Source organism: Nerophis ophidion, linkage group LG07, assembly GCF_033978795.1.
Source record: "Nerophis ophidion isolate RoL-2023_Sa linkage group LG07, RoL_Noph_v1.0, whole genome shotgun sequence".
In the NCBI taxonomy this organism is placed as follows: domain Eukaryota; kingdom Metazoa; phylum Chordata; class Actinopteri; order Syngnathiformes; family Syngnathidae; genus Nerophis; species Nerophis ophidion.
Genome location: NC_084617.1, coordinates 76,839,728 through 76,856,948, shown reverse-complemented (window position 1 = coordinate 76,856,948; position 17,221 = coordinate 76,839,728). Strand labels below are relative to the sequence as shown.

Genomic DNA, 17,221 nt, shown 5'->3' with positions numbered 1-17,221 from the left:
CATGCACACCTTGGCTTTGGATGTGTTGCCACCTACTGGCGCTTAGAAGTAACTGCATTTCATTTTCATTCATTTTTTTTATTTATCTCCTTCATAGATATGCATTTTTGATCAACAGACAATTAAACTTTAGCAACTAAACACATATTTACTCACCTATTCTTGAGAAGGAACAGGATGAAGAGCAGGATGAAGAACATCTTATATTATCTGCCCCCTTCAACATAATAAGTAGTCACAAGCAAACAAACCAGACAAATACATCCAAACATAATGAAAAAAACAAAAAACAAGTGCAAAACTTCATCAAGTACAAACCGAACATAAACAAGTAATATACACCTCACGGCATGATACAACTAAATACAAAACCAGACAAAAAATAAGCAAATTAATAAATATAAAGCAAAATGTAGACACTTACTGCTGTCCATACAATCTTATAGTTCTGTCTTTAAATACTTTTTCAATTGGAATAAATTTCTACAATTTTTCATCTCATTGTAAAGAAAATGTCATAGTCAAGCCCCCACCAAGATATACACATTTGTTTTAAAGTTGTCCTTGAATACTGATGTTGGAAATGACATTTTCTTCTATGCTCTTCAATCTCAGAAAACATGACAAACAAGTTTTTATAAATTTGCTGGTAATGTTTTACCAGGAAACCTCACTTGATGTACAATAGAAAAACAAAAAACAAAGACTGAGACGTTTGATGCACTTAGAAAAAGAAAAAGAAAACACATTTTTGGGTGTAATAATAGATGATAGAAATTACTTGGAAATCTCTTGTAAAAAATAAACAACATAAAGTAGCGAGAAACACGTCAATAATGAATAAAGCAAAACATGTTCTGGACCAAAAATCACTTCATATTCTCTACTGCTCACTAGTGTTACATATCTGAGCTATTGTGTAAAAATATGGGAAATAACTACAAATGTGCACTTTATTCACTAACTGTGTTACAAAAAAGATCAATTAGGATAATACATAATGTTGGATAAAGAGAACATACCAAACACTTTGTTTATTAAATCACAATTATTAAAATTCAACAAGTTGGTGCATTTGCAAACATCTAAAATGATGTAAAAGCAAACTATAAGCCAAGAATATACAACAATTCTTCTCAGCAAAAGAGGAGGAATATAACCTTTTAGGGAAATATAATTTAAAACTTTTTTATGCTCGTACAACACTTAAGAACTTTAGAATATCAGTATGTGGAATAAATGATGGCATGGATTAAGCAAAGAAATCCAACAAAGTAGCAAAATGATTCACTTTAAGAGTCTGTTCAAACTACAAGTACACAGAACAAGAATTACTGTATGATCAACATCTTCAACCATCCAGTATAACTATATTTTAATACCAGGCACGTGCACAGACATTTTGAAGGCCAGGGGCTCAAACCAGGAAGAAAAGGGCACCCGTCACAAAAAAATTGTTGATACAGTTATCATTGTTATGATTATTATTACATTTCCAGCAGGATATTTTCAACATCTATACAGGTTATTTTTTGATTGATTGATTTTTTTATACGACCATTACAAACTCAAATTAACTTCCTGAATAAACTACAAAAGCACTCGGAAAGTATAGACCTCCACCAAGCCCATATAATAAAAATGCCTGTAACTTTTTAATTTATGTGTAACTTTGGCCTCAAACTTACAGTGCATCCAGAGAGTATTCACAGCGCCTAACCTTTTCCAAATTGTGTTATGTTACAGCCTTATTCCAAAATGTATTAAATACATTTTTTCCTCAAAATTCTACAGACAATACCCCATCATGACTCTGTGAAAAGCTTTTTTTTTTTTTGAATGTACACATTTATTAAACACAAAAAAAAATCACATTTGGCGTGGCGCAGTGGGAGAGTGGCCGTGCGCAACCCGAGGGTCCCTGGTTCAAATCCCACCTAGTACCAACTTGGTCACGTCCGTTGTGTCCTGAGCAAGGGGTGCTGGTTGGCGCCTTGCATGGCAGCTCCCTCCGTCAGCGTGTGAATGTGTAAATGTGGAAGTAATGTCAAAGCGCTTTGAGTACCTTGAAGGTAGAAAAGCGCTATACAAGTACAACCCATTCATTTATTTATTTATTTATCCATCCATCCATCCATTTCCTACCGCTTATTCCCTTTCGGGGTCGCGGGGGCGCTGGCGCCTATCTCAGCTACAATCGGGCGGAAGGCACCCTCTTCAACCATTTTTTTTTTATTGAGACAAAGATTATTTATGTATTTAATATTTGTTTGCTTACTATTGTCAGGATTGTCACTGTTTAGTCATGTTTTGGTGTTTCCTTTGTGTTTGTTTTTATTTCCTGTCAGCGCTCTTATTTTGGTTCCTTTACCTGCACGTCTCCCTGAGTCTTGTTTCCCTCACCTGTCCCTGATTGGCAGTCTGGCACACCTGGTGGCCATTGCCAATCAGGCCACTATTTAAACCTGCCTCTCCCTCCGGTCAGCACTGGAGTATTGTAGCTGTAAGCTGTATGCTGTGTCCTGTTAGCTGTTTCCTGTTTCCAGTTTGTTTTTTTTCCTTAATTTTGAACATGAAATCATGTTTCCTTGCACCTGGTCTGCCGTCTCTGCATGTTGGGGTTCGTCACCACCTTTACGTGACAACTATGGTATATTATTTATTCATCATTTGTTCACTGTTCTGTTACAGAGAACAAGGAAATGTGATAAAATGGCTATGGTATGAAAAGGCGTAGGATTAGATCAACTCAGCTTCTTCCTACTCCTTTTCGGATGTGCTGTAATGAAACTACATCAACTGTGTGACACATTACATTGTATCATATGCATGTTCCACAAAATCAGAACTGAACTAAACTCACATTAACATTTACACTAGGGGTCGGCAACCCAAAACGCAGAAAGAGCCACTTGGGACCAAAAGTACAAAAAACAAATACGTTTGGGGCCACAGAAAATGAAAAGCCGTATATAATGAAGGCAACACATGACGAAAGTGTCTATGCTAGCTATAATAGCCTACTATCAAAATGACTGTGTCGCAGGCCGAAGCAAATCTTCATTGACAGAAATGTTGAATTTTTATATATTTATTCTACACATTTTTACAACATTGGAGACCATTAGTAAATCAGAGGCTACTCAGAAGGTGAGATAACTCCTGGAAATGACCAAAGGTATAGATGTTTGTGTCCAAGTTAAGGCTGTTTTCTTTTAATAGATTTATTACAATCTTTGGCAAGCTAGGTAATGTTTGCTGTGGTCTGGAACAACATGGCACACAAAGAACTATCTGAAATGCACCCAATATTACATACAGATAATGTGTCATGAGACATGCAAAACAAAATTATATACACAGAAGATAAAAGTAAAGGATATTAAATAATATTCAAATATAGCTACAAATGAGGCATACAGATGTAATATGTACATACAGCTAGCCTAAATAGCATGCTAGCATCATTTAACTTGCAGTCATACAATGACCAAATATGCTTTATAAGCACTCCACACAATTCAATAACACCAACAAAGCTCACTTTTGAGCATTCGCACACAGTATAAAAGGTTTGGTGGACAAAAAGAGACAGGGAATGAGTGGCATAAAATATGTCTTTCTCTGGCATCATTGAATAAAGTTAGACACGTTAACAAACTACGGTGAGTTCAAGTTCATTTAAGTCTCACCTTAAAACTCATCTGTATACTCTAGCCTTTAAATAGACCTCCTTTCTAGACCAGTTGATCTGCCGCTTCTTTTCTTTTTCTCCGATGTCCCCCCCTCCCTTGTGGAGGGGGTCCGGTCCGATGACCATGGATGAAGTACTGGCTGTCCAGAGTCGAGACCCAGGATGGACCGCTCGCCTGTGTATCGGTTGGGGACATCTCTACGCTGCTGATCCGCCTCCGCTTGAGATGGTTTACTGTGGACGGGACTCTCGCTGCTGTCTTGGATCCGCTTTGAACTGAACTCTCGCGGCTGTGTTGGAGCCACTATGGATTGAACTTTCACAGTATCATGTTAGACCTGCTCGACATCCATTGCTTTCGGTCCCCTAGAGGGGGCGGGGGGGTTGCCCACATCTGAGGTCCTCTCCAAGGTTTCTCATAGTCAGCATTGTCACTGGCGTCCCACTGGATGTGAATTCTCCCTGCCCACTGGGTGTGAGTTTTCCTTGCCCTTTTGTGGGTTCTTCCGAGGATGTTGTAGTCGTAATGATTTGTGCAGTCCTTTGAGACATTTGTGATTTAGGGCTATATAAATAAACATTGATTGATTGAAGGACAGCCAAAATTAGTTGGACAAAACGGTGCTTGCCAAATACTCTCATCAGAGAATCATGTTTGATACAAACACTGGGATTTCTAATAATTAGGGAGGTTTGTGTCATGTTGTCCTCCTACAGAAACCCTAATAAAACAAAAATATCCCCCCCGCGCATCTCTTTTCTATTTTTATACATTTTTGAAAACCCCCCAGGGAGCCACAAGGATGGTGCTAAAAGGCCACATGCGTCTCTGGACCCCTGATATACACGTTACAGACCACATAACACACAAACACACGCAAGAGAACACACTCACAGACATTATATTGGAAATAAAAACAAGTCATCATCAATAATTGAATAAAAAACGTTTTTTTTACTTACTGACACAAAAATACGATGCATTTTTTAGGGTGCAAAGCCCAACACGTTGACGATGTTCCTTTTTTCGTGTATCAACCAGTATTTTGGCACAGACTTGCAGCAATGACAGAATATCCACCGACTCCATCCTTTGGTCCGTGAAGGTAAAGTCCTGTCGTCTGAGTATTGTAATTATTCCAAGCCCTTTCATTGAGATCATCCAAAGCTCTGACATACTTAATGGTTGTCTGCTTGAACACTGGCAGTCTTTTTACTGTGGAAATCCAAGCCATCTTCCCTCATATACACATATTAGTAAGAGCTCTGGTGGAAATGGATCACATTTTCTTGACAGCAGGGAGAAGGTGGCATTCATTTGATGTGACACTCATTACAGATCTGCCCGTCAGACGGCACAGTGGATAATTAGGAGTCGGCAAGCCGATGATGTGGTGGCCTGCATTCTTAGGTGGAGGACAAGCAGTAGGGAATTGTGGGGAAAACTTTCCCCGGAGCTGAGAGGGCAGACGACTGTTTCTGCCTGGATAATAATGATGATGCAAGCAGTCAAATTCCTGACGAGCATTTCCATATGGCCTTCATGTCCCCTGGCTTTAGCATGTGTCATCAGTTGAGTGCTAATAATGTTTCCAACCGCAGGCATGTAGATACAGAAATACTTGGGCTATATGTCACGTTTGAGCCTTGCTGGCAGAGTGACCCCGATAATGCAGAGAACGGCAGGCTGTTAGAATAATTATGTATAAATTATCACACAACTCTCATGCTTAAAGGCCGTTGCTATGGTTATTATCAATTGTGCTGAAGTTGTACTTTTCTATCCGTGCAAAGGGACAACTTGCAATCTTGGATTGCGAGTTGTCTCGTATCAGTGTTTGTGTCCAGACCCGGCCTGCTGACTGCCAAGGTCGAACATCGAGTGCCGTGACGCAGACAAAGCAGAGACAAGGCGATATCTGATCGTTTATATATCAATGATGAAATCTTAACAGTGCAACACATGCCAATACAGCTGGTTTAGTTTACTAAATTGCAATTTTAATATCAAGCTAAAACCTCGCGGTATGATGACGCGTGCGTGTGACGTCACGCATTGTAGCGGACATTTTGTTCCAGCACAAGTCGTCTCTTTTCATCGCATAATTCCACTGTATTATGGACATCTGTGTTGCTGAATCTTTTGCAATTTATTCAATGAATAATGGAGACATCAAAGAAGAATGCTGTAGGTGGGAAGAGGCGTATTGCGCCCGCCTTTAGCAACACAAACAGCCGGTGTTTCCTTGTTTACATTCCCGAAAGATGACGGTGAAGCTTTACTATGGAACAGAGCGGTCAAGCAAACATGGTTCCCTACCACATGTCAACCGGCAGGTTTCGGTGAGAAAATGGTGGTAATAAATCGGCTCTTACCGTAAACATGAGCGGAGAGCTTGCGTCGTTCCTCCTGCACCTGTCACAGAGGCAGCTGCGGACTCTCTTGCCTCCTCCCACCGGCCGCCCGCGACCGTCGGATGCTTCCACCGTGTAGGAGGGAAAATACAAACAAATCTCAGCCCGGCCGAGACACGTGGCTTCTTTCGGAGACACTGGTGGTCACCACACCTGTGGCCACACCCCTCCGACTTTCAGGTTGTACAGGTACAACCATATAATCTCACTAAAACACTAGTAACACAATAAGCAGATAAGGGATTTTCCAGAATGATCCTAGTAAATGTGTCTAATAACATCTGAATCGCATTGCCGTTTGTTCTTTTTTGTTTTGTTTTTCCTAGTCCTTCACTCTCACTTTCCTCATCCACGAATCTTTCATCCTCGCTCAAATTAATGGGGGAAATCGTCGCTTTCTTGGTCCGAATCGGTCTCGCTGCCGGTGCCCATGATTGTAAACAATGTTCAGATGTGAGGAGCCCTACAACCCGTGACGTCACGCGCACATCGTCTGCTACTTCCGGTACAGGCAAGGCTTTTTTATTAGCGACCAAAAGTTGCAAACTTTATCGTGGATGTTCTTTCGGCAAAAATATGGAAATATCGCGAAATGATCAAGTATGACACATAGAATGGACCTGCTATCCCCGTTTGAATAAGAACATCTCATTTCAGTAGGCCTTTAAATATCCTTCTTGAAAATGGCCTTGCAAATATATATCTGCCACCTAGTCAACGTTTTGTTCTCCTTTGTGGGTTAAAAAAGTGACTGTTGGTGATTTCTCTTATATGGAGCAACACTTCCTGCTTCAGTAAATTGCAACTTGTAATTGGATACTCACTTTGGAGTGATAAGTGAGTATCTAATCACAGTCTTGTTAACATCAGGCTACCTATTTATGCTAGTGTCAACAACTTTTGATCTGATTGGGTAACGGTACCGGCTGGTGTGTGGCTCTGCTAATCTGCATAGCACCGCCCGCGGCTCAAACCAGTGAGTATCCAATCACAGGACGCGTAAATGTCACGTTCAACATGAGGCCTTACTGACAACAACTACTGATCTGATTGGCTATCACAACTGTCTATCAACTGTATGTGCCTGTTCACTTACAGTGCACAGACGCCCGCATTGTTGAGTCTGAAGGCCCGGGGCAGAAACATAAGCTAGCTGAATTCTGATTGGATACAAAGTAAAAGTAAAAAAAACATAATATGACATGAAGTGAATATGAATACTTTTAGATATTTAGGGAAATGAAATAAAAGAATAATTTGATCTTTAATTATGATGATTTCTGGTTATGTTAGGCCTGCAGAGAAGGCCTTGCTGGCCCTGACGCCACACCACTGATATGTAAATATTTATGCATATGTATACAGCTCGGCCCCCGAGTCAATAAATTTGTGGACCCCTGACCCAACCCCTCTCCAAATGTTTGTGCAAGTGTCTGGTAACAGTAAGACAACATACTTTTCAGTAATAAAGAATACATTCTTTCATCAATTCATAAGGGTAAAGTTAACTTAATATTGTCTTACTTTTCATCACTTGAATAAACTTATTTTTTGAAAGGTACGTGGCAATGAAGAGAGAGAGAGAGAGAGCAAGAGCGCAAGAGGAAGAGAGAGAAATAAAGAGAAGCATTCAATGTGCAAAAGGTGAGGTGGAAAGTGAGCTGGGGGAAGTCAAGCAATGTGCAAACACAGCAGCAACATTTGTCAGCTGTTGGGACAAGAAAAGGACATCCACCATAAAGACTATCAACCACGTGAGTAGTCCTGCACTATTTGTACTGTATGGACATCATTACTTTCATCATGTGTACATATGTTGGAAGGCATTGCACAATTCTCTAGTTTGTTAAGTTTTAATTAAGTTTGATACAGTTGAATTGTTTTGATTGTGTTTTAATCCTGGCTCTGGAAATGTAAACATATGTTTCCCACGTCTATAAAGCACCATTGAATTGAATGGACAGAAAGAGAGAGAGAGAGAGAGAGAGAGAGGGAAGACAGAGAGAGAGAGAGAGAGAGAGAGAGGGAGGGAGGAGAGAGAGGTGCATTTTTGGTTGTGTCATTGAGACAATCTAAGTGATGATTTCATTGCATTGCTTTGGACTTGAAGACATCTCACGGAAGAAGGACTCGTCCTCCCGCTTCATGGACCATCTTTAACACACATGGACCATCTTTAACACATGGACTATCTTTAACAGTTGGACTATCTTTAACACATGGACTATCTTTAACACATGGACCATCTTTAACACATGGACCATCTTTAACACATGGACCATCTTTAACACATGGACCATCTTTAACACATGGACTGTCTTTAATTAAACTACTTCCCGCCACATGGACCATCTTTAACACACATGGACTATCTTTAACACATGGACCATCTTTAATATATGAACCATCTTTAACACACATGAACCATCTTTAACACATGGACTGTCTTTAATTAAACCACTTCCCGCCACATGGACCATCTTTAACACACATGGACCATCTTTAAAGCACTTCCCGCCACACGGAGCATTTTTAAACCACTTCCCGCCACATGGACCATCTTTAACACATGGACTATCTTTAACACATGGACCATCTTTAATATATGGACCATCTTTAACACACATGGACTGTCTTTAATTAAACCACTTCCCGCCACATGGACCATCTTTAACACACATGGACTATCTTTAACACACATGGACTATCTTTAACACATGGACCATCTTTAATATATGGACCATCTTTAACACACATGGACCATCTTTAACACATGGACTGTCTTTAATTAAATCACTTCCCGCCACATGGACCATCTTTAACACATGGACCATCTTTAAAGCACTTCCCGCCACACGGAGCATCTTTAAAGCATGGACTGTCTTTAATTAAACCAGTTCCCGCCACATGGACCATCTTTAACACATGGACTGTCTTTAAACTACTTCCCGCCAAACGGAGCATCTTTAAACCACTTCCCGCCAAACGGAGCATCTTTAACACATGGACTGTCTTTAATTAAACCAGTTCCCGCCATATGGACCATCTTTAACACACATGGACCATCTTTTAAGCACTTCCCGCCACACGGAGCATCTTTGAAGCACTTCCCGCCACACGGAGCATCTTTGAAGCACTTCCCGCCACACGGAGCATCTTTGAAGCATTTCCCGCCACACGCAGCATCTTGAAAGCACCTCCCGCCCCATGGACCATGTTCCCGGCAGGAGGTGAAAGCGGCCATTAGCGCAGCGGAGAGCGGCCGTCACGCATCCAAATATGCGCCTTGGCGTGCGCCGGCGAGGCGTCCCCGCTCCTTCCTCCGGGTCGACGTCGTCGTGATGTTCAACACTTCCGCCATCGAGCTGAGGAAGGAGGACCTCCCCCAAGTTCTCAATGGCACTTTGCGGCTTCTTCACGACGTGCCGGCCACCGTCGCTCCCACCGCCATGTGGACCAACCAGACGTGCGCGGAGCAGCTGCAGGATTACGGCCGTCCGGAGAAGGTCATCATCGGGGTGATGCTGGCCATCATCACCGCGGTCACCGTGATGGGCAACACGCTGGTGGTGATCGCCGTGTGCGTGGTGAAGAAACTACGGCAGCCTTCCAACTACCTGCTGGTCTCCTTGGCCGTGGCAGACCTGTCCGTGGCCATCGTGGTCATGCCCTTTGTCATCGTCACCGACCTCACCGGCGGGAAGTGGCTTTTTGGGGAAGTCTTCTGCAACATCTTCATCGGCATGGATGTCATGTGCTGCACCGCCTCCATCATGACCCTGTGCGTCATCAGCGTGGACAGGTACGTCCTGGAAGCTCACCTGCATGCAGACCTGGGCGGCACAGACCTCACCTCACCTGAAATATTTTTCAACTTGGGAAAAAAGTAGTTTTAATTACCAGAATGGTGAAATTTGTTGAAGGTGGAATTTTTTGAATTGGTTGAAAAATGTGGAAATGGTGAAAGTTTGAAAAAAAGGTCAATTCATTTTGAATGGAAAAAATGTCCCGGAAAACCTGGAATTCTGGGAAATATGGAAATTTGGGGAATTTGTCAAGGGAAAGCCCGCAATTCCCGAAGAGGCTGAACAGTTTGAAGTTGGAATGGTTTGAATCGGATGAAAAATGTGAAAGGTAGAAGGCGGCAAAATCTGGAGAAGAAGAAGAAGAAGTTTAATACTAGAAGAGGCAATTACTGAAGGAATGTTCCAATGCTGAAGTTGAAATGAAATGTTGACAGAACATAGTTGGAATGTTGAAGAGTTTGAATTTCCAGGAAAGCCAAAAGTTGGTTTGGAACTTGGGTTAGTAGTTTGAATGTCCAGGATGAGCGGAATTTGTTGATGTTGGAATGGTTTGAATTGGTTGGAAAAATGTCCCATTCACTTCATTTGGAACTTCCAGGAAATTAGAGAATTTTGGGAAAAGCAAGATTTGGGAAAATGACTAGGAGCGTTATGTCCTGAATGAGCTGAATTGGTTGGTGTTGGAATGGTTTAAATCGGTAAAGAAATATTGAAGTAGTAAATGGTATTAAGGAATTTTGGGAAAATCTGGATTATTTTGAAAATGGTATAAAACTTTAATAGTCTGAATGAGTTGAAATGGTTTGTGTTGAAATTTTTCAAATCGGTCGAAAAATGTTGAAGTAGTAACATGTTGAATTAAGAAATGGTATTGTGGAATTCCTGGAATTTCGGGAAACAATTGCATTTTTCCAGTTAAAAAAACTGTGTTTTAACAGTGGAACGGTCGAAGTGGGTTGAAAAATGTGGGAGGAGTAGTCGCCAGAAAAGAAGGGTGGAAATAGGGTTTTGGATAACCAGGAATTCTGGAAAATCTTGGAATATTTTTAAACTTGGAAAAAAAAGTAGTTTTAATTACCAGAATGGTGAAATGTGTTGAAGGTGGAATTGTTTGAATCGGTTGAAAAATGTGGAAATGGTGAAAGTTTGAAAAAAGGTCAATTCATTTTGAATGGAAAAAATGTCCCGGAAAACCTGGATTCTGGGAAATATGGAAATTTGGGGAATTTGTCAAGGGAAAGCCCGCAATACCCAAAGAGGCTGAAGAGTTTGAAGTTGGAATGGTTTGAATCAGATGAAAAATGTGAAAGGTAGAAGGCGGCAAAATCTGGAGAAGAAGAAGAAGAAGAAGTTTAATACTAGAAGAGGCAATTACTGAAGGAATGTTCCAATGCTGAAGTTGAAATGAAATGTTGACAGAACATAGTTGGAATGTTGAAGAGTTGGAATTTCCAGGAAAACCAAAAGTTGGTTTGGAACTTGGTTTAGTAGTTTGAATGTCCAGGATGAGCGGAATTTGTTGATGTTGGAATGGTTTGAATTGGTTGGAAAAATGTCCCATTCATTTCATTTGGAACTTCCAGGAAATTTGAGAATTTTGGGGAAAAGCAGGATTTTTGGGAAAATGACTAGGAGCGTTATGTCCTGAATGAGCTGAATTGGTTGGTGTTGGAATTGTTTAAATCGGTAAAGAAATATTGAAGTAGTAAATGGTATTAGGGAATTTTGGGAAAATCTGGATTATTTTGAAAATGGTGTAAAACTTTAATAGTCTGAATGAGTTGAAATGGTTTCTGTTGGAATTTTTCAAATCGGTCGAAAAATGTTGAAGTACTAACATGTTGAATTAAGAAATGGTAGTGCGGAATTCCTGGAATTTTGGGAAACAATTGCATTTTTCCAGTTAAAAAAAACTGTGTTTTAACAGTGGAATGGTCGAAGTGGGTTGAAAAAATGTGGGAGGAGTAGTCGCCAGAAAAGAAGGGTGGAAATAGGGTTTTGGATAACCAGGAATTCTGGAAAATCCTGGAATATTTTTCAACTTGGAAAAAAAAGTAGTTTTAATTACCAGAATGGTGAAATGTGTTGAAGCTGGAATTGTTTGAATCGGTCGAAAAATGTGAAAATGGTGAAAGTTTGAAAAAAGGCCAATTCATTTTGAATGGAAAAACTGTCCCTGAAAACCTGGAATTCTGGGAAATATGGAAATTTTGGGAATTTGTCAAGGGAAAGCCCGCAATTCCCGAAGAGGCTGAACAGTTTGAAGTTGGAATGGTTTGAATCGGATGAAAAATGTGAAAGGTAGAACGCGTCAAAATCTGGAGAAGAAGAAGAAGAAGTTTAATACTAGAAGAGACAATTACTGAAGGAATGTTCCAATGCTGAAGTTGAAATGAAATGTTGACAGAACATAGTTGGAATGTTGAAGAGTTTGAACTTCCAGGAAAACCAGAATTTGGTTTGGAACTTGGGTTAGTAGTTTGAATGTCCAGGATGAGCGGAATGTGTTGATGTTGGAATGGTTTGAATTGGTTGGAAAAATGTCACATTCACTTCATTTGGAACTTCCAGGAAATTTGAGAATTTTGGGAAAAGCAGGATTTTTGGGAAAATGACTAGGAGCGTTATGTCCTGAATGAGCTGAATTGGTTGGTGTTGGAATGGTTTAAATGGGTAAAGAAATATTGAAGTAGTAAATGGTACTAGGGAATTTTGGGAAAATCTGGATTATTTTGAAAATGGTATAACACTTTAATAGTCTGAATAAGTTGAAATGGTTTGTGTTGAAATTTTTCAAATCGGTCGAAAAATGTTGAAGTAGTAACATGTTGAATTAAGAAATGGTATTGTGGAATTCCTGGAATTTCGGGAAACAATTGCATTTTTCCAGTTAAAAAAAAAACTGTGTTTTGACGTTGGAACGGTCGAAGTGGGTTGAAAAATGTGGGAGGAGTAGTCGCCAGAAAAGAAGGGTGGAAATAGGGTTTTGGATAACCAGGAATTCTGGAAAATCCTGGAATATTTTTAAACTTGGAAAAAAAAGTAGTTTTAATTACCAGAATGGTGAAATGTGTTGAAGGTGGAATTGTTTGAATCGGTCGAAAAATGTGAAAATGGTGAAAGTTTAAAAAAAGGCCAATTCATTTTGAATGGAAAAACTGTCCCTGAAAACCTGGAATTCTGGGAAATATGGAAATTTTGGGAATTTGTCAAGGGAAAGCCCGCAATTCCCGAAGAGGCTGAACAGTTTGAAGTTGGAATGGTTTGAATCGGATGAAAAATGTGAAAGGTAGAACGCGTCAAAATCTGGAGAAGAAGAAGAAGAAGTTTAATACTAGAAGAGGCAATTACTGAAGGAATGTTCCAATGCTGAAGTTGAAATGAAATGTTGACAGAACATAGTTGGAATGTTGAAGAGTTTGAACTTCCAGGAAAACCAGAATTTGGTTTGGAACTTGGGTTAGTAGTTTGAATGTCCAGGATGAGCGGAATGTGTTGATGTTGGAATGGTTTGAATTGGTTGGAAAAATGTCCCATTCACTTCATTTGGAACTTCCAGGAAATTAGAGAATTTTGGGAAAAGCAGGATTTTTGGGAAAATGACGAGGAGCCTTATGTCCTGAATGAGCTGAATTGGTTGGTGTTGGAATGGTTTAAATCGGTAAAGAAATATTGAAGTAGTAAATGGTATTAGGGAATTTTGGGAAAATCTGGATTATTTTGAAAATGTTATAAAACTTTAATAGTCTGAATGAGTTGAAATGGTTTGTGTTGAAATTTTTCAAATCGGTCGAAAAATGTTGAAGTAGTAACATGTTGAATTAAGAAATGGTATTGCGGAATTCCTGGAATTTCGGGAAACAATTGCATTTTTCCAATTAAAAAAACAACTGTGTTTTGAGGGTGGAACGGTCGAAGTGGGTTGAAAAATGTGGGAGGAGTAGTCGCCAGAAAAGAAGGGTGGAAATAGGGTTTTGGACAACCAGGAATTCTGGAAAATCCTGGAATATTTTTAAACTTGGGAAAAAATTTGTTTTAATTTCCAGAATGGTGAAATGTGTTGAAGGTGGAATTGTTTGAATCGGTTGAAAAATGTGGAAATGGTGAAAGTTTGAAAAAAGGTCAATTCATTTTGAATGGAAAAAATGTCCCGGAAAACCTGGAATTCTAGGAAATCTGGGAATTTTTGGAATTTGTCAAGGGAAAGCCCGCAATTCCCAAAGAGGCTGAAGAGTTTGAAGTTGGAATGGTTTGAATCGGATGAAAAATGTGAAAGGTAGAAGGCGGCAAAATCTGGAGAAGAAGAAGTTTAATACTAGAAGAGACAATTACTGAAGGAATGTTCCAATGCTGAAGTTGAAATGAAATGTTGACAGAACATATTTGGAATGTTGAAGAGTTTGAATTTCCAGGAAAACCAGAATTTGGTTTGGAACTTGGGTTAGTAGTTTGAATGTCCTGGATGAGCGGAATTTGTTGATGTTGGAATGGTTTGAATTGGTTGGAAAAATGTCCCATTCATTTCATTTGGAACTTCCAGGAAATTTGAGAATTTTGGGAAAAGCAGGATTTTTGGGAAAATGACTAGGAGCGTTATGTCCTGAATGAGCTGAATTGGTTGGTGTTGGAATGGTTTAAATGGGTAAAGAAATATTGAAGTTGTAAATGGTATTAGGGAATTTTGGGAAAATCTGGATTATTTTGAAAATAGTATAAAACTTTAATAGTCTGATTGAGTTTGAAATGGTTTGTGTTGACATTTTTCAAATCGGTCGAAAAATGTTGAAGTAGTAACATGTTGAATTAAGAAATGGTATTGTGGAATTCCTGGAATTTCGGGAAACAATTGCATTTTTCCAGTTAAAAAAAAACCTGTGTTTTGAGGGTGGAACGGTCGAAGTGGGTTGAAAAATGTGGGAGGAGTAGTCGCCAGAAAAGAAGGGTGGAAATAGGGTTTTGGATAACCAGGAATTCTGGAAAATCCTGGAATATTTTTGAACTTGGGAAAAAAGTAGTTTTAATTACCAGAATGGTGAAATGTGTTGAAGGTGGAATTGTTTGAATCGGTCGAAAAATGTGAAAATGGTGAAAGTTTGAAAAAAGGCCAATTCATTTTGAATGGAAAAACTGTCCCTGAAAACCTGGAATTCTGGGAAATATGGAAATTTGGGGAATTTGTCAAGGGAAAGCCCGCAATTCCCGAAGAGGCTGAACAGTTTGAAGTTGGAATGGTTTGAATCGGATGAAAAATGTGAAAGGTAGAAGGCGGCAAAATCTGGAGAAGAAGAAGAAGAAGTTTAATACTAGAAGAGGCAATTACTGAAGGAATGCTCCAATGCTGAAGTTGAAATGAAATGTTGACAGAACATATTTGGAATGTTTAAGAGTTTGAATTTCCAGGAAAACCAGAATTTGGTTTGGAACTTGGGTTGGTAGTTTGAATGTCCAGGATGAGCGGAATTTGTTGATGTTGGAATGGTTTGAATTGGTTGGAAAAAGGTCCCATTCACTTCATTTGGAACTTCCAGGAAATTTGAGAATTTTGGGAAAAGCAGGATTTTTGGGAAAATGACTAGGAGCGTTATGTCCTGAATGAGCTGAATTGGTTGGTGTTGGAATGGTTTAAATCGGTAAAGAAATATTGAAGTAGTAAATGGTATTAGGGAATTTTGGGAAAATCTGGATTATTTTGAAAATGGTATAAAACTTTAATAGTCTGAATGAGTTGAAATGGTTTGTGTTGAAATTTTTCAAATCGGTCGAAAAATGTTGAAGTAGTAACATGTTGAATTAAGAAATGGTATTGCGGAATTCCTGGAATTTCGGGAAACAATTGCATTTTTCCAGTTAAAAAAAAAACTGTGTTTTGACGGTGGAACGGTCGAAGTGGGTTGAAAAATGTGGGAGGAGTAGTCGCCAGAAAAGAAGGGTGGAAATAGGGTTTTGGATAACCAGGAATTCTGGAAAATCCTGGAATATTTTTGAACTTGGGAAAAAAGTAGTTTTAATTACCAGAATGGTGAAATGTGTTGAAGGTGGAATTGTTTGAATCGGTCGAAAAATGTGGAAATGGTGAAAGTTTGAAAAAAGGCCAATTCATTTTGAATGGAAAAACTGTCCCTGAAAACCTGGAATTCTGGGAAATATGGAAATTTGGGGAATTTGTCAAGGGAAAGCCCGCAATTCCCGAAGAGGCTGAACAGTTTGAAGTTGGAATGGTTTGAATCGGATGAAAAATGTGAAAGGTAGAAGGCGGCAAAATCTGGAGAAGAAGAAGAAGAAGTTTAATACTAGAAGAGACAATTACTGAAGGAATGTTCCAATGCTGAAGTTGAAATGAAATGTTGACAGAACATAGTTGGAATGTTGAAGAGTTTGAATTTCCAGGAAAACCAAAAGTTGGTTTGGAACTTGGGTTAGTAGTTTGAATGTCCAGGATGAGCGGAATGTGTTGATGTTGGAATGGTTTGAATTGGTTGGAAAAATGTCCCATTCACTTCATTTGGAACTTCCAGGAAATTAGAGAATTTTGGGAAAAGCAGGAGTTTTGGGAAAATGACTAGGAGCCTTATGTCCTGAATGAGCTGAATTGGTTGGTGTTGGAATGGTTTAAATCGGTAAAGAAATATTGAAGTAGTAAATGGTATTAGGGAATTTTGGGAAAATCTGGATTATTTTGAAAATGGTATAAAACTTTAATAGTCTGAATGAGTTGAAATGGTTTCTGTTGAAATTTTTCAAATCGGTCGAAAAATGTTGAAGTAGTAACATGTTGAATTAAGAAATGGTATTGCGGAATTCCTGGAATTTCGGGAAACAATTGCATTTTTCCAGTTCAAAAAACAACTGTGTTTTGAGGGTGGAACGGTCGAAGTGGGTTGAAAAATGTGGGAGGAGTAGTCGCCAGAAAAGAAGGGTGGAAATAGGGCTTTGGATAACCAGGAATTCTGGGAAATCCTGGAATATTTTTCAACTTGGAAAAAAAAGTAGTTTTAATTACCAGAATGGTGAAATGTGTTGAAGGTGGAATTGTTTGAATCGGTCGAAAAATGTGAAAATGGTGAAAGTTTGAAAAAAGGCCAATTCATTTTGAATGGAAAAACTGTCCCTGAAAACCTGGAATTCTGGGAAATATGGAAATTTTGGGAATTTGTCAAGGGAAAGCCCGCAATTCCCGAAGAGGCTGAACAGTTTGAAGTTGGAATGGTTTGAATCGGATGAAAAATGTGAAAGGTAGAAGGCGGCAAAATCTGGAGAAGAAGAAGAAGAAGTTTAATACTAGAAGAGGCAATTACTGAAGGAATGT

At 39.3% G+C, this 17,221-nt stretch overlaps 2 protein-coding genes across 2 annotated transcripts in view; both read left to right on the top strand.

Annotated features, from left to right (window-relative positions):
- LOC133556840 (cytoplasmic tRNA 2-thiolation protein 1) overlaps positions 1-17,221 on the top strand; it is a 627,421-nt gene that overhangs the window by 237,658 nt on the left and 372,542 nt on the right. The gene's annotated exons all lie outside the window — the stretch shown is intronic.
- Positions 7,760-17,221, top strand: part of htr7c (5-hydroxytryptamine (serotonin) receptor 7c) — a 97,013-nt gene continuing 87,551 nt past the window's right edge. Inside the window, exon 1 of the mRNA XM_061907131.1 lies at positions 7,760-9,911. Coding sequence (XP_061763115.1) covers positions 9,451-9,911 — 461 coding nt within the window. The 5' untranslated portion in view covers positions 7,760-9,450. The remainder of the gene's footprint in view (positions 9,912-17,221) is intronic.